Source organism: Erythrolamprus reginae, chromosome Z, assembly GCF_031021105.1.
Source record: "Erythrolamprus reginae isolate rEryReg1 chromosome Z, rEryReg1.hap1, whole genome shotgun sequence".
NCBI classification, from domain to species: Eukaryota; Metazoa; Chordata; class Lepidosauria; order Squamata; family Dipsadidae; genus Erythrolamprus; species Erythrolamprus reginae.
This window is the reverse complement of record NC_091963.1, coordinates 152,881,590-152,909,477: the sequence shown is the minus strand read 5'-3', so window position 1 is coordinate 152,909,477 and position 27,888 is coordinate 152,881,590. Positions and strand designations below refer to the sequence as shown.

Genomic DNA, 27,888 nt, shown 5'->3' with positions numbered 1-27,888 from the left:
ACACTGGCTGATGGGACCCAGAGAACCCTGGGACTCTGCTGCCCCGATGCCACGCAGGGCTTCCTAGGCCATCAGCAACGCTTTGGATCGAGTCCGGAAACCAAAGGGCAGCCACTGCAGTCCATCTCTGGGGAGGCTGCACTCTGCGCACTGGGCTGGAGGGGGGAGGGATTCTCTGAGCCCAAACTGCCGAGCGGGACATTGTCCGCCAAGGTTGTTAAACGTTTTCTCGCCATGGGCCGAGAGGGCCCGCACACCAGCGCCCACGGCACAACCCTCCCGCTCCTCTGCGCATGTGCCTGACACCCCCCTCCCCATTTTGGGCCTAGCAGGCCCCCCTGCAGCCTCCTGGGACCAAAAAATGGGCTGTGGGGCGTGTACCCCCCCCTCACATTTGCATGTGACCCCTGAACATGCCGGTGTCTCCTGCATGCGCCCTGCCCCAGCGCACCCCCAAAACCAACCGGCCGGTGGGGGGGCACAAAGGCTCTGGTGCCTGGAGAGGGGGCTCTGCGGGGCAATGCATGGCCCCCCCCCTGGCGGGTGCAGAGAGTACCTGCAGTGGCCAAGCCCACCGTCCCTCCCAGGATCCTTAAATCCTTCCGCAGTTGGCCGAGCGGCACCCAACATCCTCCCAGAGTTGCCCCGGGGGCAACTCCGTGACAGGAGGTGTGACACCCAAACCTGAGCCTGGCGAAAAGCTGCGAGTCTTTATTTAGCTGTCCGTATCTTGTCACTCAGGACCGGAGGGTCATTTAAAGGAGGCGGCAGACAGCTTCACTTCTGCTCAGCCGAGTCTCGATCCAAGCTTCACTGGCCGCTGGCTCCAGTCGAGAGGGGGTCCCGGGGCAGGACTCCAAGGCCCGCTTCCTCTGGGGGCCCCCGGACGCCCTCGGCTCCCCCCCCCAGCACGTGGAAGGGAGGCCCGTGACCGGGCACGATGACGTCGGCGATGGCCAGGACGCGGGCGCGGCTCTTGGCCTGCCGGACGGGGTCCTCGCTCAGGGCCGCCCACTCGTCCTCGTCCTCCGGGTGCTCGAAGAGGTCTCCGGCCACCACCACGCTGCCCAGGGACGTTCCCAGCACCAGCAGGCTGACGTCGTGGCCCGTGTGGCCCGGGGTGGGCAGCACCTCCAGGTGCCCCGCGTGGATCGCGTAACGCTCGCCCCGTCGGAGCCCCGTCGGCAGGTAGCGGCCGCCCGGCTGGCAGACGTCGGTGCCCACGATCAGCTCGGCCCGCGGGAAGAGGTTGAGGTTGCCGGCGTGGTCCGAGTGGCCGTGGGTGCAGACCACGTGGGCCACATCTCCAGCCGACACGCCGCGCTCCGCCAGCCCGGCCAGCAGCCGCTCCCGCGCCCAGGGGCCCCCCGTGTCCACCAGCGTCACCCGCGGGCCCAGCACCAGCGACACCGTCCCATCCGCCAGCGTGGAGCCGTCCGCCTGCGCCCGGCAGTAGCCCTCCTGCACCACCGACACCGAGTACGGGCAGCCCGGCACGCTCAGCGGGGCCCGGCGGCACCGGGACGCCATGCCGCCCGGTCGGAAGGCCCCGCGCGCACTGCGCATGCCCCGCCCGAGCCGCTCTCTCTCTTTCTCTCTCTCCCTTCCTCCCCCGGCGGTGGCCGATGACGACACCCGGGCGCCGCGCTCGCCTGGCCAATGGGCGGCCTCGCTCGGGGTCAGGGGGCGTGGCGGCGGGCGATGGCGGAGGAGAAGAAGCCGAAGGTGGGAAGCGCGCAGCTGCCGTCCGAGTCCATGAAGGTGGCGGCGGAGTCGGTGGGACTCGCGCAGGTGCCGGAGGAGACGTGCCAGCTGCTGGCGGACGAGGTCAGCTTCCGCATCAAGGAGGTCGCGCAGGTGAGAGAGAGAGAGGGCGGTGGGGGGGCGTGGGGGGCGTGGCCTCCTCGTGACCCCCCCCTCCTTTGCAGGACGCGCTGAAGTTCATGCGGATGGGGAAGCGGCAGCTGCTGACCACGGGCGACGTGGACCTGGCGCTGAAGCTGAAGAACGTGGAGGTAAAGAGAAGGGGGAGGGGATGGGGGAGGGGATGGGGGAGGGGCCTCGCTCACAGCCCCCCCTCCCGTCGCAGCCCCTCTACGGCTTCCACGCGCAGGAGTTCATCCCGTTCCGCTACGCCAGCGGGGGAGGCCGCGAGCTCTACTTCTACGAGGAGAAGGAGGTGGACCTGAGCGACATCATCAACACGCCCCTCCCCCGCGTGCCCCTCGACGTCTCCCTCAAGGGTGAGGAGCGCCCCCTCCCCTCCCCCCCAGGCAGAAGCCCCCCAGGGCCCGAAGTAGCCTGGAGTTTGTGCCGCTCCCTAGCCGGACTTAGGGGGAGGGGGGCAAGCCTCTCCCTCTGCTTGAGCCCCCTCCCCTTCTTCTGACAGCACACTGGCTGAGCATCGAGGGCGTCCAGCCGGCCATCCCAGAGAATCCCCCCCCCAGGTAAGTGGCAGGCCCCGAGGCCCCAGGCAGAGAACCGGCCGGGGGGGGGGGGCTTGCGTGCCCCTCCTTGACCCCCCAGCCTGCCTCTCCCCCTCACAGCGCCCAAGGAGCAGCAGAAGGCCGAGGCCACCGAGCCCCTGAAGGCAGCCAAGCCAGGCCAGGAGGAGGAGGGGGCCCCTCAAGGGCAAAGGGCAAAGCAGCGCCCCAGCCGATGGCAAAGGTCAGTTGGAGCGTGGCCGAGGCAGGAAGGGGAGGGAGGGGCAAAGACGATTGAGACCCCTGCTTGGCCCCCACGGAGGAGACGGAGGAGAACTGGAGTGAGGCCCCTTCCTCCTCCCAGGATCCTCAGGGGAGCCTCCGTGGCTGTGCCAGACCGTTCCAGGCAGGAATGGCTGCGGCCGATGGCCAAAGAAACTGGCTTGGCGAGGCGCCCAAACTTCTGTGTGCCAGGGGCGGGGGCGTTCCTACGGAGGAGTGGCGGGCAGCCCCTCCTCAGGCAGCATTTCCTGGGAGGTGTGGGAGCAAGTGGCCCTCTTCCTCCCTCCCCCTCCCTGGAGGGGCCCTTGACCGCCCCAGTGGGCATTGGGCCCCTGAAGGCGGCCTCCCACCTGCGCCTCCCCCCGCCCGCACAGGCAAAGAGAAGAAGGGCCCCCTCCTGGAAGGAGCCCCCCTCCGGCTGAAGCCCCGCAGCATCCACGAACTCTCCGTCGAGCAGCAGCTCTACTACAAGGAGATCACCGAGGCCTGCGTGGGGTCCTGCGAGGCGAAGCGGGGGCGGTGAGCGGCCAGCCCCCCTCCCCCCCCTTTCCCCCCCGTCGGGTGGGGCGCTCACACGCTGCGGAGAACGGGGTCAGGGGCCCGGCCCGGCTTTGGCCTTCAATGGGTCCTTGGGGGGCGGGGTCTTCGTACATCCTTGGCCACAACGCCCCCCTCCTCTCTCCCCAGGAAGCCCTCCAGAGCATTGCCACAGACCCCCGGCCTCTACCAGATGCTGCCCCCGGTTCAGCACGTTCATTTCTGAAGGGGTGAGGGGGAAGGATGGGGGGGCTGGTTGAGGGGGGGCCCACCTGGGACCTTTCGGCTACTTTCCGGGGGGGGGGGAGGCAGGAATAGCATAGGGGGGGGAAGCAGTTAGCTCTTAGGGGTCAATCGCCCCTTCCTCCTATGGATTCTTGGAGGGTCCCAAATACCTGGGAGTCCCAAGGTTGCCCACTGGCTGCTGGAAGACGCTCGGAATCCACCAACTCTGGAGCAGAATCCGGACCCCCAGGGCAGAGTTCCTCCCCTTCCCCCCTCCCTCCCCTCCTTTCCTCCATCCCTTCCCTTCCTCCTTTCCTTCCTCCCTCCCTCCCTCCCTCCTTCCCCCCTCCCTCTCCTTCCTCCCTCCCCTCCCCTACATCCTTCCTTCCTCCCCTTCCCCCCTCCCTCCCCTCCCTCCTTTCCTTCCTCCATCCCTTCCTCCCTCCCCTCCTTCCTCCCCTCCCTCCTTCCTTCCCCCCTCCCTCCCCTCCCTCTCCTTCCTCCATCCCCTCCCCTACATCCTTCCTTCCTCCCCTTCCCCCCTCCCTCCCCTCCCTCCTTCCCTTCCTCCCTCCCCTCCTTCCTTCCCCCCTCCCTCCCCTCCCTCCCCTCCCTCTCCTTCCTCCATCCCCTCCCCTACTTCCTTCCACCCTCCCCTTCCTCCCCTTCCCCTCACAGTGTTGCCTGAAGCCTAGGAGAGGGAGGGGGTCCCCTTCTGGCCCTGAGGCCTGCATTGGCCCTGAGGCCTGCTAGTTGGGAAGCCCCCCCCCTCACCCGAAGGAAGGGTGGGGCCAGTCCGGGTCTGCAGTGAGGCTTCCCCCTCCTCCTCCTCTGTCCAGCCCAGCATCCAGTGTCCAAGCAGCTGAGAGAGGATTTTCTGCCAGTGCTGGAGCCCCCCCCCCCCTCAGGGCTTGGGGGGACGGGGGCGTCTCCCAGGCAACTGACCTGCCCCTCCCCTCCTCCAGGTGCGGGTCAATGTGGTGCAGAACAACCTGGCCCTACTGATCTACCTCATGCGGATGGTCAAGGCCCTGATGGACAACCCCACCCTCTACCTGGAGAAATACGTGAGCGCAGGAGGGGGTCTCCCGGGGGGCGGGAGGGGGGCCGGGAGGGGAAGGGAGGGGGGCCGGCCCTGATGCCCCCCACCCACCCTCTGCAGCTGCACGAGATCATCCCGGCCGTCATGACCTGCATCGTCAGCCGCCAGCTGTGCCTCCGGCCGGACGTGGACAACCACTGGGCCCTGCGAGACTTTGCCGCCCGTCTCATTGCCCAGACCTGCAAGAACTTCAGCACCACCACCAACAACATCCAGTCGCGCATCACCAAGACCTTCACCAAGGTCAGAGGGGGGAGGCCGTGGGGTGTGCGGGGGGAGGGGGCAGCCCTCCTCGCGCTCACCCCCCCCCTCGCCCCCCTTCTCCTTCCCCAGAGCTGGGTGGACGAGAAGACGCCCTGGACCACGCGGTACGGATCCATCGCTGGCCTGGCGGAGTTGGGGCCCGATGTGAGTGGACGCCCGGGGAGGGGGAGGCAGGGCCCCCCTTGTGGCCAGAGCCAGCCGCTCCCCTCCCCCTTCTCCTCCCCAGGTGGTCAAGACCCTCATCCTGCCGCGGCTGCAGGTGGAGGGTGAGCGGGTCCGCAGCGTCCTGGAGGGGCCCGTGGTCAGCAATATCGACAAGATTGGGGCTGACCACGTCCAGAGCCTCCTGCTGGTAAGGGAAGGCCCCCCCCCGCCACACACACACGAAGGAGGGAGGGAGGGGGGGGGCTCACCCGGAGGGAAGAGGGTCTGAGGGGGGGGGTCTTCGCTCGGGAGTTCTGCTGCACATCTTCTCCTTTCTGCCCTCCCCCACCCGGCAGAAGCACTGCGCCCCCGTCCTGGCCAAGCTGCGTCCCCCACCGGACAACCAGGAGGCCTACCGGGCGGAGTACGGCGCCTTGGGCCCCCTGCTCTGCACCCACGTGGTCAAGGCCCGGGCCCAGGCGGCCGTGCAGGCCCAGCAGGTGAACCGCACCACCCTGACCATCACCCAGGTAGGGGGCCCCCTCCCCCTCCCCCCTCCCTGAGGGCAGGAGGGCAGGGCTGACCCTGGCTTCTCTCCCGCACAGCCCCGCCCAACGCTGACCCTCTCCCAGGGGGCCCAGGGGGGCAGCAGTGCTGGCCGGTCGCCCAGCATCATCAAGGTGCCTGGCTCCATCGCCCTCCCCGTCCAGACCCTCGTCTCCGCCCGGCCGGCCACCCCCACGCAGCCCTCGCCTCCCCCCACCAAGTTCATCGTCATGTCCTCCGCCTCGGGCACGTCCACTTCCCAGCAGGTAGGGGTTTTTTTGCAGGGGGAGGGGCGGCCATGGGAGTGGGCAAGGCAGGCCAAGCGCCCCTCCCTGACATCCTTCTCCCTCCTCTGTCCCCCCAGGTGTTCACCCTCAGCGGAGGCCCAGCCGCCACCTCCACTTCGCCCGTCACCAGCACCGTGTCCAGCACGCAGCCCCTGGTGAAGCTGGTCTCCGGGGGGCAACCGGCCCCCAGCCCCCCCATCTCGGGCAGCGTCCAGAAGTACATCGTGGTGTCCCTGCCCCCTGCCGGGGAGGGCAAAGGGGGGGCCGCCCAGCTCTCCCCCTCCTCTTCAGCCCCCCCCAGCCTGGGGCCGCCCTCAAGCAGGAACGCAGTGGCAGCCCCCAGCTGTCAGGGGGGGGCAGTGCCAGCACCCCCACCAGCGCCCCCACCTTCCTCACCAAAGCCGCCAGTGGGGGACAAGGCCTGGTGCCCGAGTCCACACAGCCCCCCCTCTAGGATTCTACACCCCCGCCATCCATGTCTGGGGCTCCACTACACCTGCCCCCCCCCCATGTTGTGGGAGGGCCCCTGTGTGAAACTGGAGTGAATGCGGGGAGGGGGTGGGGTGGGGGTAGCTGGGGTGGTGCTTTCCGCTGCTGCTCCCCCCACCCACACAAAATGGCTATGAAATACTTGCCACTGCCTAATAAACTTGCCTGCTCAACAACATTGGGGGGGGGGGGGCTTGCTCTGCGGGAGAAGCAGGTTCCACCTGGCTCAAGGCAAGTTCCAGCACAGGAGAGTTTGGGGAGGGGGGGGAATCCTCCCTGGGAGTCAGGATCGACTGCTGCTCAAGACCTCTCAGTGTGGGGGGAGAGGGGCAGGGGGAGTTCATCCTCTGCCCCCCACCGCGGGACTCAAAGTCCTCCCTCCCCCCAGCCCCCCCCGTGGCGGACAGAAGGACACGCATCCGCCCGTTCCATTGCTGGGAGCGCCTTTACTGCCGGCGGGGGCCCGCAGGGGCGAGCGCTCCTCGCCTCGGAAATGAGCCGCTTTCCCCCAGTGCCGCCTGAGGCAGCCGACCGGCGCCGGAGACCGCTTGGGCAGGCCTGTCGGGGTCGGGAGACCAGAGGCCGGGAAGCTGCTGCCCGGGGACGGAGAGACCCAGCGGCCGCCTCCTCTGCTGTGGCCGGGCGGCCTCGGGGTCTAACCGGCCGTTGGGGCTTCTCTGCTCCACCGTCGATCGCCCGCGGTCCGCAGCCGAGGCGCCCTGCCCGCCTTCTGCAGAGAGAGAGAAAGCGGGAGGGGGGGCTCGATGCTGCCTTTGCTTTCCCCCGGTCTCTCCCCCCCATCCGCGCGGCTCCCAAACCTCGGCTGTCGGCAGGTGGGGGACCCTCGCTCCTTCGCGCCTCGTGCCGTCCATCCGAAGCCCGTCGGCGCCTGGCGGGCAGGTAGAACTGCAACGAGAGCGGGCGGCGCTGGGATGGAGGGACCGCTGCCTCCCTTCCCCGCGCCCCCCCTCGCTCTCGTGCAGGCGAAGGCAGTACGGGGCGGGTGGGAGGGGTCCCTCGCTACCCGCGCCCCCTCCTCACCAGAAAGATGGCGTTGCTGATCACGCAGAGCAGCACCGCGCCGCCCAAGAGCCGAGCCGCCACGGCGGCCGCCTCCTGGCACAAGCTCGGCTGCCACGCCATCCTTGCCGCCGGTGCGCGACCTCGAGCGGGGCTGGAGCGCCACGGGGGCGGGGGAAGCATTGTGAGGCGAGAGGAGGCCGCCCACCCACCCAGCGGGCTAAGACGGCGGGAGTGGGACCCCTGGCTGGGAGCATCCCCCGGTGAATCGCTCTCGGCCGCCCTCGACCTCCCGATTCCTCCCGGGTCCTTTAAAACGCACCCCTCGAGCCCCCCCCCCCCGGATGGCCCCGCTGGCTGTCCTCCCCCGCCCTGGCCATTTCGTATCGTCGCCGTCGGAGAAGCCCAACTCTAAATGAAGCTGTCGAGTGTGAGCTTGAAAGATGTGCTAGCTTAAAATTATATTTCTCTCTGTAATTTAAACTGCAGCCCTCCACGGTCGTATCTTGCACTATTCTGTCCTATTCCACAACTAAAGGTGTAAGAAGTGTGATAAATACGTAAATCATGTTGGTTCTTAATAAAGCTAATCCCATATTTTAAAAGCAACTTCTGCCTGTCTTGCTGAAAAGGCCCCTCCCTCCGCCTTCTGCCCGGTGGTGCCTCCCCAGAGATGAACGGGGGGGGGGATCCCAGGGGAGGGGCAGGCCTGGCAGTGAAGAGCCCCCCCTCCCTCCGATGCCTCTTTCTGTCCTCCCGTGTCCCACCGCCTGGCTGGGAGCCTCGCCCTTCCGCCTCCATCTGGGCCCCTCTTGCAACACTGCTGGCCGGGCAGATGGTCCCGCGGGCGTTTGGAAAGAGCCCGGATGCAGAATGGCCCATAGTGCCCGCCTGGCTCCTTCTTCCTGCGCCAAGGCCCATAATCCACAGCAGCTGCTCCGGAGGCCATTGTAGCCAATCTGCCCCAGCCACCGTGATGCCTGCTGTTCTTCAAAGGTCCGGGGAGGGGGAGGAATCCTCTGCAGCCAGGAAAGCGGGGGGGGGGGCATGGGGGGGTTGCAGGGAGCAGCTGCGCCTATTTGGAAAGGAGAGCGAAGGAGCCCCCGCCCTCCCTCTGCCGAGCGTGGGGCCCGCCCGGCTGCCACTTCCTCTTGTGCAATCCCCCCATCTGGCCCCATGACCCAGCTTCCCACAGGCCCCTTACAGGAGGGGCCTCGCATTGAGCCCCTCCCCTTGCAAAACCTCCGGCCCAGAGCAGCAGGCAGTGGTCCCTGTGCTGCACGTGTGGGTGGGGGTGGGGGTGTCAAGGCCAAGGTCATCCCATTCAGAGCAGGAGCTGCAGCTTCCAGTCCAAATTCATCCCCACTTCTGGAGACCCCGGGAAATAGGCCAGTACAGGGGGGAAGCTGCCTCCTGGCTGCAGGCCAAGAAGGACCCCCTGCCTTCCAGGACTCCCCCACCCCCAAGCCTCTGCAAGGAGCCTCCCGCGGCCTCCGCTCTTTTCCATGGAAAGGATTTAGGGGTCGCGATTTCTGACAGTCTCCAAATGGGTGAACAATGCAGTCAGGCAGTTGGGAAAGCGAGTAGGATGCTTGGCTGCATAGCTAGAGGTATCACAAGCAGGATTGGGATCCCGCTGTATTGAGCGCTGAGTGGTGAGACCCCATTTGGAATAACACTGTGTCCAGTTCTGGAGACATCACCTACACAAAGAGATGGGCTACAAAAATGGTGGAGGGTCTTAAGCATAAAACTGATCAGGAAAGACTTCATGAACTCCATCTGTATAGTCTTGAGGACAGAAGGGAAAGGGGGGACATGATCGAAACATTTAAATATGTGAAAGGGTTAAATAAGGTTCAGGAGGGAAGTGTTTTTAATAGGAAAGTGAACCCAAAACCAAGGGGACACAATTGGAGGTTTGTGGGGGGAAAGATAATATTATTTGACTGAAACAGTAGCAGATGCTTGGCACAAACTTCCAGCAGGCGTGGTTGGTAAATCCACAGGAACTCAATTGAAACATGCCTGAGATAAACATAGATCCATCCTGAGATAAAATATACAGGAAATAGTATAAGGGCAGACTAGGTGGACCAGGGGGTCTTTTTCTGCCCTCAGTCTTCTAGGTTCCTGTGGAGCCAAGCTGAGGCAGCCTGATTCTTGGCCTAAGCTACTAGGGGTACACAGAGACGGGGCACAGGGTTGAGGTGGGGCTTCACAGACAGGGGGAGACCACACTCCTCCTCTCCTTGGGATGAGAGGAGTGTGTGTGTGGGGGGGGAAAGCTCAGGCTGGGCCCCCAGACACACCTATGCCCTCCTTGGGTGAGATCCAGACCTCCCTGGCAGAGAGGGGAGGGGGCGCTCCCCCTGAGCGGGGTGGGGGCAGCAAAAACGCAGCGCCTGGGCTCACACTCAACTCTCGGCCCTGCCGGCCTGGACGCCGCGCAGAGGTCAGCTGCTGGCCTGGAGTTCTGCCCGGTGGGTTTGGGGCCACTGTAGGCCACACCCCCTCCTTGCGCCGCCTCGTTTGCGCGCCTGCCATTCGCCTGAGACAGGCCAGCCCGGAGCCGCCGTCCGGGAGCGCCCCCCGCCCCACCTCGCTTACGGGGGGCGGGGCCGGAGTCCCTCCGTGATAAGCTGCAGCTGCGCCCGGGGCCAGACCGTAGGCGCCCCACCCGCCGCGCTGGCCATGAGGCTCCAGTTCGCCCCGCTGCGCCTGCCGCTCCGGCGGCGCCTCCAAACGGCCGCCGTCCTCCAGTGGGTCTTCTCCTTCCTGGCGCTGGGTGAGCAGCGGGCGGTGCCGTCGGCGGCAGAGTCGGTCGGGGCCAGGGAAGCTGTGGCGGGCGGGGAAGTGGAGCGCTCGGCTGCTCCGGCCCTGCAGGGCGCTGCCACTTCTGCTGCGCGGGGGCCGTCCGCGGCCGGGCCCCTGAGCGCGTGCAGAGTGCCCCGGCGGGGGCGGTGGTGACGCACTCGCTTGGTCTCTCGTAGCCCAGTGCTGCCTGGGGCTTTACCTGCTGCTGCTGCTCGGGGACGGCTGGCTGCTGGCGCTCGGCTACGCCGCCTGGCTCTACCTGGACTGGGAGACGCCGTGTCGCGGGGGGCGCCGCTCCTGCTGGGTCCGCGGCTGGGCCGTCTGGCGATACTTCCGGGACTATTTCCCCATCACGGTGAGGCTCCTGGTGCGGCGGGGGTCGGGCCTGGCTCCCCCCAAAGGGCCTCGGCCTGAAAGTGCTGCGGGGCGGGGAGGGGACGCGGGGCCCGAGCCACCCGAGCGCCGCGGGGGTCGCCCGCCTTGAAGAGCCTGAACCTCGGCTCCTCTTCCTCCGTTGCGGCCTCCGCTCCGAGCAGGTGGGGGCCGTTTTAGCCTCACCTTTGTTGAGAGTGACAAACTCTCCGTTGTGATGGGGGGGGGTAGGCTTAGTCCCCTGACAGCTTAGCCGGGCCTGGAGGAGGGAAATTGGGGGGCCAACTGGATCACCGCCCCCTCTGTCCTTGCCGGGGAGGGGCCTGCCTTCTCTGCGGGTGGGGGGCATGAAAGGCCTCAAAGGAAGGGGGCTCAACACTGCAATGGTGAAGATCTGATGTGAAATGACGCATTAATTTAACAATTTGGGAATCATTTGCTGGACCCCATGAAGCACTTTGGAGTGCAGCTTAAGCAGGGACCCCCCCTTGTTTTCGCACCCCCCCTCGTTTTCAGACCCCCTGCATTTTCTTTGGCCGTAGGGTTCCTCTCTCTCTCTGCAGCTAAACTTCAAAGTTTGTTTTGTAAACTTGGTTTTCCTTATAAATATTCCAAAACAGCCCCCTCTTTAATTGGTCCTCCTGAGATATAACTAAGGGCCAGAATTGAGGCAGCTGTGTTTCTGGATTGCTTAAAGGAGCTTATTTACCAATTTCCTTGATCCTCTGCCCACATCTGTTTTGGCACATCTGCACTGTCCCCTCTGTGACCCCTTAATGAACCTGCTTGCTTCAATTTCCTCCTGTTTAACTCTGTGATTCTGAGGGGTTCCTTTGGTGGCAGGGGCGCCCCCACTCAAAGCCCACCCAAAACCGTCTGTGGACTTCAGTTGCCTTCCTGCCAAGCGCCCCCAGGGGGAGCCCCCCCTCCCTGTCCCCAAGACAGAGCCTTAAAAATAACTTTTGGTTGAAGCTGGGCTCCCCAAACATATTTGGCCTCCACCCCACCACACACACACACACACACACACACACCCCTGTCTGTCTGTCTGCCAAGTTGAGAGGCAACCAGGAGGGGGAGGCTGGTGCAGGGCCCCCTTTGAGGGGGAAGCTGAGCGGAGGAGGAGTCCTGGGGAGGGGGTGGCGCCAGGTCAAAGTCTAAGCAGCCGCCCTGCCTTTGAGGGAATCCCTTTCATGCAGGGAGACCCAGTGGATCCCCCCCCAGGACGGAGAGCTGCAGGCTCTGTCACCACCCGAGGGGGCTGCTGCCCCCCCTCCCTTCCTGATCCACTGTGTCTTGTCTGTTGGCTTCTTTATTCGGCTTCTATGCCCCACCCCACATCCTGTGGGACTCGGCAGAAGGGGTGGGTGTGTCTTACAGCACTATAAATGTAATACAAAATAGAAAGAAGTCAAATACCAATTATAAAACCCAGATGCTAAAACTATAAACCCCCCTTGTAAAACCCATAAATCCAATCTATCGGGTTGAAACTTGCGGCCCCCAGGCCTGCTGATAAATCCAGGTCTTGACGGCCTTTCGGAAGGCCAGCAGGGCAGGACCGTGGGGGGGGGGGCACAGTTGGTGCCATAGAGCTGGGGCAGCCACAGAGAAGGCCCTCCCGTGCAGTCTCGCCCACCTCCATTGCTGAGCTGACGGGAGCCTGGGTGGGGGGGAATGGTGGGGCCCCTTTGAGCGCCCGTCCCCTCCAACTGACCCTCTCTGCTCTGCTCTCGCCCCCCCTCCGACAGCTGGTGAAGACGGCTGAGCTGGACCCTTCCCAGAACTACCTCTTCGGGTTCCACCCCCACGGGGTCCTGGTGGCGGGGGCCTTCGGGAACTTCTGCACGGAGGCCACGGGCTTCTCTTGGCTCTTCCCTGGACTGACCCCCCACCTGCTGATGCTGCCCTTCTGGTTCAAGGTGCCCTTCTTCCGGGACTACATCATGAGCGGGGGTGAGCTCTGTGGGGGGGCGGGGGAGGGAGGGAGGAGGGGCAGCCTGGCCCCCTCTGAACTCCCCCCCTTTCTCTTTTCCTTTCAGGGCTTGTCTCCTCGGAGAAGGCCAGCGCCTCCCACCTGCTGGGCCACGAGGGCGGTGGGCAGGTGGCCGTTATCGCCGTGGGGGGCCCGCCTGAGTCACTGGACGCTCGCCCGGGGGCCCTGACCCTTCAGCTCCGCAGCCGCAAGGGCTTCGTCAAGATGGCCCTGCGACACGGGTGAGGGCCACGGGGCCCCCAGGCTCACGGGGGGAGGGGGATAGCGTGGCCCCCACCCGACTGACCCTCCCCCTCCCCCCTCGCAGGGCAGCGCTGGTGCCCGTCTTCTCCTTCGGGGAGAACGAGCTCTTCCACCAGGTCCCCAACCCGCAAGGCTCCCTTGTCCGGCGGCTGCAGGAACGGCTGCAGAGGGCCCTCGGCCTGGCCCTGCCCCTCTTCCACGCCCGGGGGGTCTTCCAGTACAGCTTCGGCCTGCTGCCCTTCCGGAGACCCATCTACACTGTGGGTGAGTGCACCCCACAGAGGAGGGCCTGGAGGATCAGCCAAGGGGGCGGCTTGACTGGCCTCTGTGTTGCAACCCCCTCTGAGCCGGCCCCCTCTGTGGGGCAGCAGCCTTGAACTTTGGCTGGCGGTGGGGGGTGGAGGGGCTGTGTTGCAATGCTCTGGGATGAGGCAGCTCAAGGCACTGGACCCTATGAGGGAGGGGGTGGGATGCTGATGTGGCACCGATGCTGGTTAGCTGGGGGGGGGGAGAGGGGGGAGGGGGGAGGCCACACAGGCTCTTCAGTGTCCTGCAAACCTCGGCCTGGCTGGGCTGGGGGGAGGTTCTGCCCGGTGCCCTGGAGGGGGCTGTGTGGGGGGGAGACCTGAGGGATCCTTTATGGGCTTGTTCCGTCCATTCCATGTCTCACCCCCCCCCTGCCCCCCTCCAGTGGGAGCGCCGATTCTTGTGCCCAGGATGCCCCACCCGTCGCGAGAGGCCATTGACCAGCTGCATGAGACGTACCTGCAGAGGCTGACGGAGCTCTTCGAGGGCCACAAGGCCACGTACGGCCTGCCCCAGGACAAGCACCTGACCATCACCTAGCCGGGCTCCAGGGGCCGGCCAGGACCCCCACCTGAGAGGCTGGGCGAAGCTTCCCTGGTGCCACGTGTGGAACTCTGCAGCTGCCACAGGACTCTTGTGGGGAGGGGGGCTCGGGAGCTGGGGCACAAACCCCCCAGGGACCCAGCGGTGGAACTTTCTTGTGGAAGAAATAAAGTGGAGCACTCAATGTCGTGGAGGGTAGAGGGCGACCGGGGGGGGGGGCAGGAGGTGAGATGGGGGAGGTGCTCTGGGGGGTCTTCAGCCTTCCTGCATTTGGGGAAGAGACCCCCCCCCCCACTTGACAGCTAGTGGGGGATGCAGAGCCGGAAGAGAGCGGATGTGTGCTCCTCATGGGGCAAATGGTGGGGGGGGGGGGCGCCCTCCGGTGTGAGACCTCCATGGACCTGCTTGGGATTTGCTGCTCCAGAGCCCCCACCCCTATTGACCGCCCCCTTCGGCCGTGCAGGAGAACTCTTTGCTGGAGGAAGAGGGTGCGGCCAGCGGGTGCTGCCTCCACCTGGCAGGCAAACGAGTCCTGGGATTTGCCCCCCCAACCCCCCCCCCCCCGGCCATGCAAGGTGGGGAGGGGGAGCAGCCAGTAGAGGGGGACCTGGCAGCCCCAAGACCGGCTCCCGGCATCGGCCGTCCTGCACTCCGTCTCTTGCCCCGCTCCCCCCCCCCCCACTGCTGGTCTCTGCCTCTCGGTGCAATGTCCCCCCCCACCCCCACCCCTATGTGTGATCCTGGCTCCCTGCCAGCAGCCCCGCCCTGCAGAGAGGCTGGTGCCTGCACCCCCACCAGCCCCCTCCTCAGAGCTCAGCGCAGGGAAGACCTTGGCCAATTGGGCAGCTGACCTGTGTGGAAGACCCAGGTGGGGTGGGGTGGGGGGCAGGGAGTGCAGTGGGGGCTCACCCTGCAGGGAACTGTGGGGAATAAATTGGGGTGGGTGGGCACTGGCTGGTCCAGGGGGGGCAGAATCTGCACACACACAAACACCCTCAGGTGCCTGAAGGGGGAGGGGGTGCAAGCTGGGGGGGAGGGGGGGGAGGCAGCTCGGGAGTTTGGCCATGTGGGGCTCCAGGTGGGTGCCATGGGGGGAGGGGGAAACCAGCCGGGAGCTTGCTTGGGGGGCCAGGCTGAATGGGGCGGGGGTGGGGGCAGGGCTGACTTGCTGGGAAAGGTGGCCGATGCGGGGGGGGGAGGGGGGGTCCTGTTTCCTCTCCTGGGCCTTTTGTATGATCGAGGGGGGAGGAGGGGGCTGACTTCCTTTGGCCACAGGGGTCCCACCGCCAGGCCGAGCAGGGCAGGTCCAGTGAGTGGGAGGTGTGTGATGAGGTGCCCCTCCCCTCCCTCTGGGCCCTGTGGAGCCCCCCCCCGCCTCCCCCCCTTGAGACCCCCGCAGAGAGGGACACACCACCTAAGGCCTCTGCGGCCTGTATAGTGCTGGAGGGGGGCTCGGGGGGCAGGGGAGGCTCCGGGGTCTGCGGAGGGCGGGGCTGGTCTGGCAGGCTTGGGGGGCTCCAGCTACGGCCAGCCAGGGGGGGGGGGGCGTGTCTGCAAAACACCCCCGGCGACTCTTCAGGGCCTAGAGAGGCCTGGCCGGTTTCCTGGATTCCTAGGGATCCGATTGGCTGCCCAGGCTCAGAAAGCCAGCAGGGCCTTGTGTTGTCGGTGTGTAGGTGTGTGTGTGTGTATGTTCTCGGGGGTGGTGGTGGTGGTGTTGGGTTTGTGGGGCAGCCTTGGGTGGAGATGGGACTGCGGGGGGGGGGGACTGGGGTCTGAAGGCAAAGGGAGCAAGTGGGCCTTCTAGCACTCTCCCCAGATGGGGGGGCACTCGTGTGTGGGGGGAGCAGCCACCTTCTTCCCCTCAAAGTTGGGGGTCTCCCTCTCTGGTGCTGCAGCCCCCCCCAGAAAACCCCCCAGGCAGAGCCCCCCCCCCACTGGCCAGCTGGGTTGCAAAGGGAGGCGAGGGAGCATTCGAGCAGGTGCCCCCCAGCCGTCTCTGGGGCTGGGGATCAGGTGGGAGGGGAGCCAGCCAGGAGCCTGGGGGGGGGCTGCTCCTGCCCCTCCCTGGGCTTTCCCCCCCTTGCTGGGAGCTGACCTTTGACCTCCAAGGGCAGCCCAGACAGAGCCAAGTGGTGGTTGGGGGGCAGAGTGTCAAGGGAGGCGGGCCTTGTGCCGCAGTCTGCCCCCCCTTCTCCGCTGGGGGGCACCTGCTCCGCTGCCTCCTTGGAGGCCAAAGTCCAGCAGCAGTGGCTGGAAGACGTGGAGCAACGCGGGCGGCTGCCTCCCTCGCACTCCCCCAGGAGTAGGTCCTCCCCCTTCCCCTCCCCTCCCCTGCAGGGGGGACTCTACCCGCCCCCCCGGGAGACCTCCCCCCCCCCAAATGCCTTTGTCTCCCTCCGCAGGAGAAGATGGACCTTCGGAAGCAGCTGGCGGCCCTCAGCGTCCTGCAGTGGGTGCTGACCTTCCTCTTCTTCGGTAGGACCCTCCCTTTCGGCGGGGGTGGGAGGGGGCGAGGGGGGTGGGGGGCGTGAAGCCTGGCCTCTCCCCTTACCCCCCCCAGGCCTCTTCTTCTCGCTGCTGCTCCTGTACCTGCTCTTCACCTCCTTCTGGTCCCTGAGCCTCCTCTACTTCGCCTGGTGGATCCTGGACGTGGACACCCCCACAAAAGGTGCCCCCCCTCCTGATAACCCCCCCCCACCTGAGCTTCAGGCTGCCAGGCACCTTCCTGGTTCTCCTGCAGCAGGAGGGGGGGCCCTGCTGTGTCTCCCCAAGGGGGGGCGCTCTGGGATCCCCTGTCCTGTAGGGGGGGGGGGCAAGGGAAGGCAAGTGCCGGGGCCCTTCAGGCAGTGGCCTCTTTCCCAGCCTGCGTGGGCATTTAGCCATGCGGGACCCCCACCCACCCACTCTGGGGGGACGCCAGTTCTGGCCACTCAGCACCCCCAGCCCTCTCCCTCCCTGGGAAAGCCAGCCAGCGCTGGGGGTCAAGGCTTTGGGGGAGCCCCCCCTCCCACTGTTCCCGCTCTCGGGGGCCAGCCCCTCACTCTCGGCTCGTCCTGCCAGGGGGCCGTCGCAGCCCGTGGCTCAGGCGCTGGAAGATCTGGGAGCTGCACAGAGACTATTTCCCCATCAAGGTAGGAGGGGCCTTCAGAGGGACCCCCCTCCTCAAAAGAGCTGCTTCCGTCTGGCCCAGTTTGAGGGGGGGCAGCCCTCCTCAATGTCTTGGAAGGGGGGGGGGAGCTGATGAAGACCGAGGACCCCTCTGGGCCAGACGGCTGCCCTGGGAACCCATTGCCACTTGTACCCAGGCCTGCTCTGCCCCCCCATTCTTCTGCCCCTGTTCTCTCCCCCCCCAGCTAGTCAAGACGGCCGAACTGCCCTCCACCAGGAATTACATCCTGGGGTCCCACCCGCACGGCATCATCTGCGCGGGGGCCTTCTCTGCCTTCTGCACGGAGGCCTGCGGCTTCTCTCGGGCCTTCCCTGGTCTGACCCCCAGCCTGGCCCTCCTGGCCGGCCTCTTCCACCTGCCCGTCTATCGCGAGTACCTGATGAGCTCAGGTAGGAAACCTTGCGTCCCTCGGCCCTTGGAGACCACCAGGGATGGGGGGGGCTCCATTCATGGCATTCGGAGGATTGGGAGATTTCTTTCGGGGGGGGGGTGTTCTGGGCTGCTGTATTGACCCTCTCTTGGGAGCCCTTGGGACACAGGATCCTCCTTTGACTAGGATGTCCCTCTTTGGGAATCAGAGGTCACCAGTGGGTTGCTGGGGGCCCTCTTGTCCTGGGTTGGGCCACGCAGGGGGGAGTCCAGCCACCATGCGAAGGCGCACTGGGATTATGCAGTGAGGCGCCTCCTCAGCCCCCCCTATTGCCCCCTTTCAGGGATGGTGCCGGTCAGCAAGAGGTCTCTGGACTTCCTGCTCCAAGGGGGACCCGGACACGCAGTGGTCATCGTGGTGGGCGGGGCCACAGAGTCCCTGGACTGCAACCCGGGTGAGCAGCGGCTGCACCTCTCGGGCAGGAGGGGCTTCGTGCGGTTGGCGCTGCAGCACGGGTGAGGAGGGTCTCCGTGGCCGGCCAGGGCAGGGATGAGGGAGGGGCTTCTGGAACAGGTGGGGGGGGACCCACCTGTCGGTGGGAGAGCTCTCAGCGGTCCCGGCAACGTCCCCCTGCAGCTCCGGGCCAAGGGAGCCCACAGTGCCTGTGTGGGGGAGGGGGCCCTCCCACCGCTGCTCCCCCCATGCGGAATCTCCCCCTGTCTGTTCCCAGGGCAGCTCTGGTCCCCGTCTTCTCCTTTGGGGAGAACGACATCTTCCGGCAAGTCCGGTTTCCCCCGGGTAGCTTCTTCCGCCGTCTGCAGCTTCGCTTCAAGCAGGTGGCCGGGTTCGCCCCCTGCCTCTTTGTGGGGCGCAGCTTCTTCTCCAGCCGCTGCTGGGGGCTCTTGCCCCAGCCCTCCCCCATCACGGTTGTAGGTGAGCCTCCTGCCTTCCTTCCCCCTCCCACACCCCCAGGCTCTGGAGGGGAGGGCTGCCCTTTCTCTCTCACAAAGACCCGCAAACTCTCTCACACTTTCTCTCCCACTTGCAGTGGGGAAGCCGATCCTTGTTCCTTTGCGTCCGTACCCAAAATTGGAGGAGGTGGAACACTACCACGCCCTCTACGTCCAGGCCCTGCAGCAACTCTTTGAGGAGCACAAGGGCAGCTGTGGCCTCCCCTCCTCACAGCAGCTCTTCATCACCTAGGGACCCCCAGACCCTCTCTGTGCTGCAGGCTCTTCTGCTCCCCAGTCCCAATAAACAGTGTTAGATTTCGTGGGGCTCGTGTCTGCTTTCTGCATTGAATGGGCATGGGGTGGTCAGAGGTGGCTATGGGAAGCTTAGAACCAAGGAGGCTGTGGAGAAAGGACACAGGATGCCCCTCCTGTGGGCCAGAGGCTTTGCTGGCTGGGGGCCTCTTGTCAGTTGGGGTGTGGGGTGGGCATGCTGCATGTTAGCCGGGCCTCATCCAAGTAGATTTCAGAAACGCATTTGACAGAGAAGATAGAACATGATTGATTGGACTTCTTTGCCACCCTTCTCCGAGGTCTCAGGGTGGCATATATGATAGGCAGGACTATCAGTAGATGGATTTGTAACTGGTTGACCCACTCAGTGTATAATCCTCAATGGAATGACATGGACTTTAGCATCTACACTTCCTGGTGCTTTTACCGCCCTCTCTAAGTGGTTTACAGAATCAGCCTATTTGCCCCCCCCCAAGAATCTGGGTCCTCGTTGGACCCCCCTCGGAAGGACGGAAGGCTGAGTCAACCTGGAGACTCCTGAGACTTGATCTGCCAAACTCCTGGCAGCCGGGGGTCAGCAGCCCTGTGACCACTGCGCCACTGAGTACACGGAGGGACCGCAAAGTGGTCAGTCCCAAGTTCTCATCAACATCTTCGTAAATGATTTGGGTGAGGAGATGGAACTCATCCGATTCGTGGACCACGTTGGTGGGGATTACCAGCCCTTTGAAACATGGGGGGCAGACCGAGAAGGCAGCCACGGCCACTCAGAGCTGGGAAAAGTTTCGTGGCCGGGCGAGAAAAAATCCTTTCGTTTGACTTGCAGGCCACCCAGTTCCATGGGACTCGGGGGGGGGGGGACTTACAGCAATAAAAGTCAATCGATTGCAACAACTATAAAAACCCTGAGGCGAGTGATGGCACGGGGGGGCGCGATGGAGCTGCGTCTGCCGGCACATGAGCCGTTGCCCTGGCTCAGCCCCAGTGATCACGTCTGCGCCGGCCGGCTGATTCTTGGCTCCCACAGAGGCTCCGTCAGGGCGTTTTTGGCCTCTGGGGTGGGGGGGCATTTTTACCCTCCCCCGGATGCAGGGAAGCCTTTGGGGCCTGGGGAGGGAGAAGCACGAGAGCCCACTGGGCCCACCAAAAGTTGGGAACCGGGCCATCTCCGGCCTCCAGGGGGCCTCCGGGGTGGGTGGGGGAAACTGTTTTCACCCTCCCCAGGCACTGAATTATGGCTGTGGGCACTCGTGCGTGTGTGATAGTACACACACACACACACACACAAACACACAATCTTTTGGCACTTGAAGAAAAAAGAGGTCCGCCCTCACTGCCTTAGACTAGCAATACCATCGTCCACTCCTGCATACAATCAAACCACAATTTGGCTGGAACTGTTGACTCTTTCGGCCCTCAGATCTTCAAGGCTCTTTGGGGGGCCACCAGGGCGGAAGCAGGACGGGCACTGGGGGGGTGGGGGGCAGGGGGGGGGGTTCAAAGGGGCTGCGGCTGCCACACAGAGTTGGAATAGAACGGAATTATTTTATTGGCCAAGCGTTTCAGGTTTTATTGGATTTATATGCCGCCCCTCTCCGAAAACCCGGGGCGGCTAACAACAATCATGAACAATATACTGTACAGTAAAATCCAATACTAAAAGCAAATTAAAACCCCTTAATATATAAAAACCAAACATACATACAAACATACCAGACACACAGGGAATTTGGTGCAGATACTCTCATAAAAGAAAAAGAGACGTTTGTCCAGAATCGGGAGGTGCAACAATTGTCACAGGGGTCAAATAAGCAGTGAGGAAACAATATTAATGAAAATCTTAGGATACAAGCAACAAGTGACAGCCATACAGTCCTAAGTGGGAGGAGATGGGTGATAGGAAGGATGAGAAAAACTAGTAGAAGTAGAAGTGCAGACTTAGTAGAAAGTCAGACATTGTTGAGGGAATTATTTGTTTAGCAGAGTGAGGGTGTTTGGGGAAAAAACTCCTCTTGTGTCTAGTTGTCTTGGTGTGCAGGGCTCTGCAGCGACGTTTTGAGGGTCAGAGTGGAAACGGTTTACAGTGTCCCCTCGATTTTCGCGGGTTCAAACTTCGCGGAACGTCTATACCACAGTTTTTCAAAAATATTAATTAAAAAATACTTTGAAGTTTTTTCCCCTATACCACAGTTTTCCGGCCCGATGACGTCATATGTCATTGCCAAACTTTCGTCTGCCTTTAAAAAACATTTTAAAAATAAACTTTAATAAATAAACAAGGTGAGTAATAATCTAAATGGTTGCTAAGGGAAGGGGAAAGGGTAATTTAGGGGTTTAAAGTGTTAAGGGAAGGCTTGGGATACTGTTCATAGCCAAAAATAGTGTATTTACTTCCGCATCTCTACTTCGCGGAAATTCGGCTTTCGCGGGCGGTCTTGGAACGCAAAAATCAAGGGAAGACTGTATTTTCATCAGGAGATCCAACCTCTGGCAGGACAGAAAAAAACCCAGGCTGCAAAAACAGCCAGTGGGAAGAAGGAGACTCGAACTCAGGACGGAGGTTTTCAGAAGCAGGCGGGGGGGGGGGGGGGGCGTCGTGGTGCAGGTCCTGCATAGAGCAGGTGATGTGTGTGTGTGTGTGTGAGAGAGAAAGAGATTGGATTGATTTCATTATTGTCTCTTTATGCATGTTGTGAGCCGCCTCGAAGTCCTCGGAGAAGGGCGGCAAACAAATCCAGTTGAATAAATAAATGAATAAATGAATAAAACTGGACGACCCACAAGGTCCAACCCAGGAGGGAGGGGGGAGGCGCATCCTTGGCCGGAGAGGCTCCAATTGCTCCGCCCACCCCCACCCCGAGGGCGCCCGGTGGGTGTTTTTCCGCGGCCCCCTGGCAGGGCTCGATCCTGGACCAATGGGGAAGGGGCGCCCGCCGCCTTCCAGGGGTGCCTGGGGGGGAGGGAGGGTCAAGGCCGCCAGCCAAGAAGCCTCTGCCGGGTCTTCACTCCCGAACGCCGCCCGTGGCTTCCCCTTATGGGCAGCCACCGGCCACAAAATGGGAAGCCGGACTCGCAAAAGGCACCGCTGGGATTCGAACCCAGGATCTCCTGTTTACTAGACAGGCGCTTTAACCAACTAAGCCACGGCGCCACCCGTCAGCTTCCCTCCGCGCGCGCCTGGCTGTTCAGTGCGAGCTGGCACGAGTGCCCCGCAAAACCTGGCCGGGAGTTCTAGCCTTGAACGGGATGACCACGCACCGATCCCGGAGTGGCGTTTCCCACCCCGAGAGACGGGCCGTCCGCGCCAAAAAGACAAAATCCAAAACCCGGGATTGGGACGGGGGGAGGCGCCCCGCGAGGGCTGCAGGTGGGGCGGCGGGGGCGGCTGCTGAGGGAGAGGGGGCGGGCATCCTTATTTCCCGACCCCGCAGCGACCCCTTTTTCCCGGCGCGTGTGCACAGCCCAAAAGAACATTGACCCCGACGTGATTCGAACACGCAACCTTCTGATCTGGAGTCAGACGCGCTACCGTTGCGCCACGAGGTCGGTGGCGGGCCAACTCTGGCAGCCTCACCTGCGGGCTTGCTCGGGCATCCGGCGGCCAGTCTCCGGCCAGCCCGCCCCCCTGTCTGCCTGCTCCGCCCGTCAACCAGCCACCGCGGGACTCCAGAGAGGGGCAGGGGGCTTGCCCGGGGGCGAGACCGAGGGGCTCTGCCCGTCCCAACCAGCGTCGCCCGAGGCTCTTTGGACCGCTGGGACAGAGTCCGGAGAGGGGGGGGTGTTCCCCGGTGCAAGGAAGCCAGCCGCGCACCAGCCCCCAGGTTCGCCCCCCCCCCCCGGCCTCCGCCAGAGCTTATTTTATTTATTTATTTATATTAATATATTCACTCATTCATTCACTAAGATTTCAACGCCGCCCTTCTCCCTAGGACTCAGGGCGGCTCACAACAGGGTGCGCGCCTTGTGACTTAACCCCCGCGTGCCCGGGAGGAGGGCGGCTCTCGCAGCAGCCTCAAAAGAGCGGTGCCCCCTCCCACCCCCGGAACCGCGAGGCTGAGGCCACCGTGGACCCTCCGAAGAGGAGCCGCCCCCTCCCCGCGCCTCCGTCAGTCATGCCGCTCGGGTTGCGGGTCGTGGCTCTGGGGGGCCACGTGGGCCCTTTTTCTCCACGACGCTCCACCGCCCCAATAAGCGGTTCTCCTCCCCCTCCCCCCTTTCTCCTCCGCCTCGAGGGGGCACTCCGGGCTGATTCGCCGGGCGAAGCCTCCCTCGGCCGGTGGCTTCCTTGGCTGTCCGGAGCCGCCGCCTCGCTTTTCAAGGGGCCTGGCAGAGACTGGTTGCCCTTCTCGGGGGATGATTGATGCCTCGATGGTGTGGTTGGATCTGTATCCCACCCGCGCCCCCTTCTAATAGACTTCTCCGCTGTCGGTTCTGAGCGTGGCTGTTGGGTCGGTTGTCCTCACGTGTTATTTTCATCCCCCTCCCCCGGAGGTCTCTCTTGCCAGGGCGGGGGCTTCCTGACCACGAGGCGGTGACCGGTTTCAAGCCTCCGCCAGCCACTCAGCATCACCGGCAGAAGTGCAGGGACCGACGGATGGATGGAAGGGCGGGAGGGGGGTGCTGGAAGGCGGCCCCACTCAGGCCCCCTCGCTCCTCTCCCGCTCCCTCCATCCTTGCCCCACAGCAGAGGCTCCCGGCCACCAGCCACGATGACTTCCGGCTCTTTCAGGGCTGAGATGGCCCGGGTCTCCTGGCCCATGTGGCGGCTCTGCCGGAGTGGGGCCTGTGGCGGGGGTCCCGCGCCGCCCTGGGTCTTTCGGAGGCAGCCGGTGGGGGGGGAGGGGAGCCCCCCGCGCTCTCCTCTGGCGCCCTCCCCTCCCCCAACACTGACGTAAAAGCGCGCGAGAGTGGGGGGGGGAACAGGCGCCCCCCGCAGCCGCTCGTGGGCGGGGCAGAGGGACAGGGGGGGGGAGCTTATCTCCATCCTTACTGGAAGACGCGAAAGGCACCGGCTGGCCACCCGACCGAAGCGGCCGGAGGTTCCATCGGCTCCAGGCTCTCTCTGCCCTTCTGCGCCTCCGCAGGTATCGGCCGCGCTCCCCGGCACCGGCAGTGGCAGGGCTGCTCGGCGTGGGGCGCCCCCTTCTCTCTGCCGCCGGAGCCGCAGTGGAAGTTGGCCGAGGCCGGCAGCTCCTCCGACCGAGAAAGGCCCTGGCGGCGGCGGGAGCGGGGCAGGCAGGGAGGGAGGAGAGGGGGCGAGTTGGCTTTCTCCTCGCCTCCCCCACCCCGTTTACCCTCCGGGACCTTTCCGTGGGAAGGAGCGTCTCCCTCCGGCCTCGACCCCGCGGGGCTCTTTCCCACGCAAACGGCCGAGCAGAAGATTCGTGCATGGAGCGGTGCCTGGGCCGGGTTGGGGGGGGGGGCGGGGGGTGTCTCTGTCCTGCAGGTTTCCACAAGGAAGGGTGACAGCTGCGCCCCCCCCCCCCGCCGCCCGGTGCCTTTTCTGTTTCTAGGCTCATCACCTAATAGCAGCAACGAGGCCGTAGGAGCCCCCCCCCGTGTGTGTGTGAGAGAGGGGGGGGGAATGCAAGGGGGCGGGAGGGGGGAAGCGGCGATTCGGTCAGGCGAGCTCAGGCTCCAGGGAACCGAACTTGGATGGAGGGAGGCGAGGCTGAATCCCCATTCCGGTCTTGGGAGGGTTTTGAGGGGGGGGGGGCTTCTGCCACCTGGAGAAAATGGTGGCCAAATGGGAGGAGGGCAGAGGTCACCTCAAGGGCATTGGGCTGGCAGCTCTGCCTGACTCTGGACAGGGGGTTTCCCTCCGAAGGCCCTTGCTCTCCCTCTGAGAGGGGGGCTGCATGGTGGGCAGGAGGGATGTGCTTCCTTCACCCGGACTCCCCCGCCCCCCAAGGCCCCACCTCTATTGCGACAACATGTGCCTGCCCCACCGCCTGGCCGTAGAGTGACCTGCGGGAAGCAGGAAGGGCCAGATGGACTGGCTCCCCCCTCCCCCTCCCCACCCAAGGGAGCCCGTCAGAAGCCACATGCCCTGCACCCTGATGGAGGTCAGCTGGGCTGCTTGGGGAGGGCTGGGGGGGGGGCTTCTCCTTCCGTGGCCCCCTCCGGGGCGTTCAGTGGGCGTCTGTGTCTCTGCAGCCATGAAATTGGAGAGTGGGGCTGACTCGCAGCTGGAGTTCGCCACGGCCACGGAGAGGGACTTTGAGGAGATCCTGGCCCTCTCCAAGGGCATCTACGGGGGCCTCGACTACCTGCCCAGCCGCTACCACGCTTGGATGCATGAGCCCAACCGCACCGTTGTGCTGGCCAAGAAGAACGGCGTGGTGGTAAGGGCCCCTGCAGGGCTGGGCGGGGGGCTGGAGCCGGGCAGCGAGGCCCTCTGCCCACAGGCGGGGGAGGGGCGGGGTGGAGCCACGAGGGTCAAAGGTGGACATGGGGCCCCTGGCTGCCCAATGGATGCCTCCCCAAGGGAGGGTCCCAGGACCCCCAGCTCCCAGGGCTCCAGGCGCAGTGTGGCATCCTGCTGTGGTCAAGAGAGGGGTGGTCTCGCTGGTCCTCACAGCCTCTCAACACGCATGCCCCCCCCCAAAGCGCTGGGCTGGAGGCCAGATGGGGTCAACTGGAAGGCTCCCAAGGGGTCATTCACTTTGCTCCCCCCACCGAAGCCTTTGGGGAGGGGCCCTCAGGCCAAGACCCTGCTTGGATGCCCTTCCTCTGCATAAGCTGGAGGAGAAGGAAGGACCCTCGGGGGAAGCCCCTTCCCCTCTCCAGATTCAGACCTCACGTTCCCTGGACTGTCCCCCTGGGGGGTCAGGTGGGGCTCTGGACCCCGTCTGGGGGGAGGGTCTTCCCTGGGGGAGTGTGGTGGGGCTGCTTCCTCCACCTATCGGGCCCCTCGGAACAACCTGATGCTCTGCTCCCTCTCTCCCCCCCTGACCCAGATAGGGCTGCAGTCTGTCTACATCATTGACGCGGGGGAGACGGCCCTGGTGGAGGGGCTGCGCGTGGCCCCCTGGGAACGTGGCAAAGGTGTGGCTGGGGTCCTGCAGAGATTCTGCTCCGCCATGGTGAAGGAGAACTACCCGGAGGTGAAAGTCTCGCGCCTGACCCGGGACGACCAGCTGGGCCCCAAAGACCTCAGGAAGTATCGCGTGATTGCCAAGCAGGTGAATGGCCCGTCTCTTCGGGGTGGGGCAGGAGGACCCTCGGGGAGCAGTCAGCCCAGCCCTGAGGTCTCTATGGGGCCCCTGGAGCAGGAGAGGGGAGAGGCCGGCAGAGGGCGGGCATTGGGGGTGGGGAGGGGAGGCCTCCGGGGGGGGGCAGACTCTTCTCAAAATGGGCCCAATCCTCCTGAATAGCAGCCCAGAGGTAGAGGATTTCGAGAGAGGAGAGGGCCCCAGCTGCTCAGCCCAAGACCCCCCCCAGGCCCACCGCCCTGGCTGCCCACCTTGTCTGCCTCAGCAGCACCTTCCTTGTGGCTGGCCCCATTTCTCTTCGCCCCCTTCTTTCCATTCCTCTTCCAAGATCCACTGGCTTCCAGGAAAAGCCCCTCCCACCCCACCGCCCCCTTATGCCCCCTCCCACCCCACTCCCTGGCCCATTTCTAAGGTGCCTGGAGGCACAGAACGAAATGAGGATCTGGCCAAACCAGAAGTGCCTGGAGAAAGGGGTCTCCCCCACCAGACCCCCTCCAGACCCCCTCCTGTGGCTAGAGGGGGTGGGGGTGGGGTGGCAGCGGGTCTCCTCGGGTGAAGAAGGGCTGCTTGCCAGAGCTGCCTCCCCCCCAGCGGTCAGTGGCTCAGTTGCTGCCCCCCACCTGACCCCCTCCTCCCCCCTTGCAGGGGATCCTGCTGGTGCGCTTCCAGGCCCCGGAGGTGCTCTCCCGCCTGGAGGCCGCGGTGCTGGGCGAGGGGGGCTTCCCCCCTGAGGAGCCCTCGGAGCTGCTGCTGGAGAAGGAGGTGGCGGAGGTGGTGTTGCGCGAGGCCTTCCGGAGCGAGGTGCTGCCCGGCGGGACCATCATCCAGGACTGGCAGCCCTTCAAGGCCACCCGCAGCAACCTGGGCCTGCTGCAGAGGAAGAGCCTGCGCTGGGTGGTGGACCACAAGGCCCGGCCCACCATGGCCTCCCTCAGCACCGCCCCCTTCCCCATCCCGCTGGGCCCCGGCTGGCACTACCTCAACATCGACGCCTTCGGGGGCGACGCGGCCCGCCTCAAGAGCCAGCTGGTGCACCACCTGCGCCTCCAGCTGCCCGGCCTGCGTGGGGGGGTCATGTGCCAGCTCTTCCTGGAGCCCCCACTGTGGCTGGAGATGGCCGCCTTCTGCCAGGGGCCGCTGGGCCTGGAGCTGGCCAAGGACTATACCGAGCAGTTCCTGCTGGAGGAGGACATCTGAAGCGCCACCCACCCACCCACCCACCGGCCCTCCCCCACCCCGCTCCGTCCACTCCGGGGGGGAGGGTGTGTGTGTGTGTGTGCCTCCCTTCCCTCCAGCCCCCCTCTGCACTCTCAGGTGTGTACCCCCCCACTGACTCTGCGGCCACAGCCCTTCCCTGGGGACGGAAGGACGGGGGGTCCTCTCCTGGAGGCCTGGGCCCCGAAACGTGTCCTGGGCACTGAAGCCCCCTCCTCCTAGATGACCCCTCCCTCCCTCTGCTCAGTGCTGTGGAGAGGCTTCCCTCCCCCCCCCCTCCGGCTGTTGGCCATGTCTCACTCCTATTTATTACCTGGATACCCCACTGCTGCCCCACAGGACTTCAAACATGGCGAAAACTGTTGGACACCTGAGTGTACCTCTATCCCCTGCCCTCCAGGGGGCGCTGAAGCCGGAGCTCCCCATCCAGTGGGAGGCCATTTCACAGGCCAGTGTGGAAAAGATTTTAGATTTTAGATTTATTAGATTTGTATGCCGCCCCTCTCCGAAGACTCGGCTCTGCACCCCCCCCACCGCACGAACCTACACAGCCTGGTCCCCCGAGTGGGGAGGCAGGTGCGCTCCGGGGGGGGGGGTTTGAAAGGAAGGGCATGAAGGTGCTCCAGCAGGGGGCTGAGCCCACGGGGGTCCCCTGGGTGGGAGGCCCTGTGGGGCCAGCTGAGGCCCCTGCCCTGCCCTCGATCGGCAGGCCCTTCAGAGCACACTGACGGTGTGGGACCCCAGGGGACCCCCCCTCACCGCATGGCTTCATGCACAGAATGACCCTCCCCCCTCCCGCCCCGCTGGCCGGACCAAGGGAGGGAGGGAGGAGCCTGCAGCCCCTGAGGGAGCCACTCTGGACGGCCGAAAGGAGGAAGTCAGGCGGGGCGGCTCTGCCCAGGAGGGATCCCACGAAGCGGCTTCCGCCCCACCTCCAGGTCTGGATCCTGACAAGGTTCTAGTCCCTCCGCTTTGTCTGGAGACAGTGGTTTGCCCCCAAGAGGGCAGCTGCGCAGCCCCACTGGAGGGAGGAAGAAGGAGGGGCTGCCCCAGAGATTCCTTCAAGGCTGCCAGGAG

General features: G+C 64.8%; 5 protein-coding genes and 2 non-coding genes across 9 annotated transcripts; 4 read left to right on the top strand and 3 right to left on the bottom strand.

Annotated features, from left to right (window-relative positions):
• Window positions 1–696: 696 nt before the first annotated feature.
• Window positions 697–1,596, bottom strand: MBLAC1 (metallo-beta-lactamase domain containing 1). The gene has a single exon (XM_070729641.1). It carries the CDS (start codon window positions 1,564–1,566, stop codon window positions 811–813), a length of 756 nt encoding a protein of 251 aa, XP_070585742.1. The 5' UTR covers window positions 1,567–1,596; the 3' UTR covers window positions 697–810.
• A 46-nt stretch (window positions 1,597–1,642) lies between these two features.
• On the top strand, window positions 1,643–7,924 carry LOC139154724 (transcription initiation factor TFIID subunit 6-like). The gene is given in 18 exon segments (XM_070729642.1): window positions 1,643–1,857; window positions 1,929–2,015; window positions 2,090–2,243; window positions 2,390–2,444; window positions 2,545–2,623; window positions 2,625–2,667; window positions 3,080–3,231; window positions 3,393–3,419; window positions 3,421–3,441; window positions 3,443–3,472; window positions 4,433–4,534; window positions 4,630–4,812; window positions 4,903–4,977; window positions 5,060–5,185; window positions 5,334–5,507; window positions 5,583–5,789; window positions 5,888–6,116; window positions 6,119–7,924. Coding segments are annotated over 18 exon segments (2,088 nt in total). The 5' UTR covers window positions 1,643–1,659; the 3' UTR covers window positions 6,265–7,924.
• Window positions 7,925–9,935: 2,011 nt separating this feature from the next.
• On the top strand, window positions 9,936–13,780 carry LOC139153597 (2-acylglycerol O-acyltransferase 2-like). Its single transcript, XM_070727738.1, has 6 exons — window positions 9,936–10,107; window positions 10,313–10,491; window positions 12,260–12,464; window positions 12,551–12,725; window positions 12,812–13,011; window positions 13,439–13,780. Exons 1-6 carry the CDS (start codon window positions 10,014–10,016, stop codon window positions 13,591–13,593), a joined length of 1,008 nt encoding a protein of 335 aa, XP_070583839.1. The 5' UTR covers window positions 9,936–10,013; the 3' UTR covers window positions 13,594–13,780.
• A 1,535-nt stretch (window positions 13,781–15,315) lies between these two features.
• On the top strand, window positions 15,316–18,409 carry MOGAT3 (monoacylglycerol O-acyltransferase 3). Of its 3 annotated transcripts, XM_070727735.1 has the most exons (8): window positions 15,316–15,901; window positions 16,002–16,074; window positions 16,160–16,267; window positions 16,660–16,730; window positions 16,953–17,157; window positions 17,482–17,653; window positions 17,869–18,071; window positions 18,187–18,409. In XM_070727735.1, the coding sequence occupies exons 2-8, from the start codon at window positions 16,008–16,010 to the stop codon at window positions 18,339–18,341; spliced, it is 981 nt and encodes a 326-aa protein (XP_070583836.1). In that variant the 5' UTR covers window positions 15,316–15,901; window positions 16,002–16,007; the 3' UTR covers window positions 18,342–18,409. The 3 variants fall into 3 exon arrangements, with proteins under 3 accessions (XP_070583836.1, XP_070583838.1, XP_070583835.1); XM_070727737.1 differs by lacking the exon at window positions 15,316–15,901 and having other exon boundaries at window positions 15,909–16,074; window positions 17,482–17,592; window positions 17,874–18,071; XM_070727734.1 differs by lacking the exon at window positions 15,316–15,901 and having other exon boundaries at window positions 15,909–16,074.
• Window positions 18,410–21,459: 3,050 nt separating this feature from the next.
• On the bottom strand, window positions 21,460–21,533 carry TRNAT-AGU (transfer RNA threonine (anticodon AGU)). Its single transcript has one exon. It is a non-coding gene; the product is annotated as a tRNA-Thr (tRNA).
• Window positions 21,534–21,856: 323 nt separating this feature from the next.
• TRNAW-CCA (transfer RNA tryptophan (anticodon CCA)) lies at window positions 21,857–21,928 on the bottom strand. The gene has a single exon. It is a non-coding gene; the product is annotated as a tRNA-Trp (tRNA).
• Window positions 21,929–23,423: 1,495 nt separating this feature from the next.
• NAT16 (N-acetyltransferase 16 (putative)) lies at window positions 23,424–27,220 on the top strand. The gene is made up of 4 exons (XM_070726549.1): window positions 23,424–23,466; window positions 24,539–24,726; window positions 25,342–25,566; window positions 26,242–27,220. Exons 2-4 carry the CDS (start codon window positions 24,541–24,543, stop codon window positions 26,791–26,793), a joined length of 963 nt encoding a protein of 320 aa, XP_070582650.1. The 5' UTR covers window positions 23,424–23,466; window positions 24,539–24,540; the 3' UTR covers window positions 26,794–27,220.
• The last annotated feature ends 668 nt before the right edge of the window (window positions 27,221–27,888 follow it).

What these genes read in the sequence shown, in the direction of transcription:
- NAT16 (XM_070726549.1), top strand. Translation starts at nt 24,541, where the DNA reads ATGAAATTGGAGAGTGGGGCTGACTCGCAGCTGGAGTTCGCCACGGCC. An exon ending in CCAAGAAGAACGGCGTGGTG is followed by an intron (nt 24,727 to 25,341) that starts GTAAGGGCCCCT and finishes CCCCTGACCCAG; the next exon opens with ATAGGGCTGCAGTCTGTCTA. An exon ending in ATCGCGTGATTGCCAAGCAG is followed by an intron (nt 25,567 to 26,241) that starts GTGAATGGCCCG and finishes CCCCCCTTGCAG; the next exon opens with GGGATCCTGCTGGTGCGCTT.
- MBLAC1 (XM_070729641.1), bottom strand. Translation starts at nt 1,566, where the DNA reads ATGCGCAGTGCGCGCGGGGCCTTCCGACCGGGCGGCATGGCGTCCCGG.
- MOGAT3 (XM_070727735.1), top strand. Translation starts at nt 16,008, where the DNA reads ATGGACCTTCGGAAGCAGCTGGCGGCCCTCAGCGTCCTGCAGTGGGTG. An exon ending in GAGACTATTTCCCCATCAAG is followed by an intron (nt 16,731 to 16,952) that starts GTAGGAGGGGCC and finishes CTCCCCCCCCAG; the next exon opens with CTAGTCAAGACGGCCGAACT. An exon ending in CGGTTGGCGCTGCAGCACGG is followed by an intron (nt 17,654 to 17,868) that starts GTGAGGAGGGTC and finishes GTCTGTTCCCAG; the next exon opens with GGCAGCTCTGGTCCCCGTCT.
- LOC139153597 (XM_070727738.1), top strand. Translation starts at nt 10,014, where the DNA reads ATGAGGCTCCAGTTCGCCCCGCTGCGCCTGCCGCTCCGGCGGCGCCTC. An exon ending in CTTCTCCTTCCTGGCGCTGG is followed by an intron (nt 10,108 to 10,312) that starts GTGAGCAGCGGG and finishes GGTCTCTCGTAG; the next exon opens with CCCAGTGCTGCCTGGGGCTT. An exon ending in GAGACCCATCTACACTGTGG is followed by an intron (nt 13,012 to 13,438) that starts GTGAGTGCACCC and finishes GCCCCCCTCCAG; the next exon opens with TGGGAGCGCCGATTCTTGTG.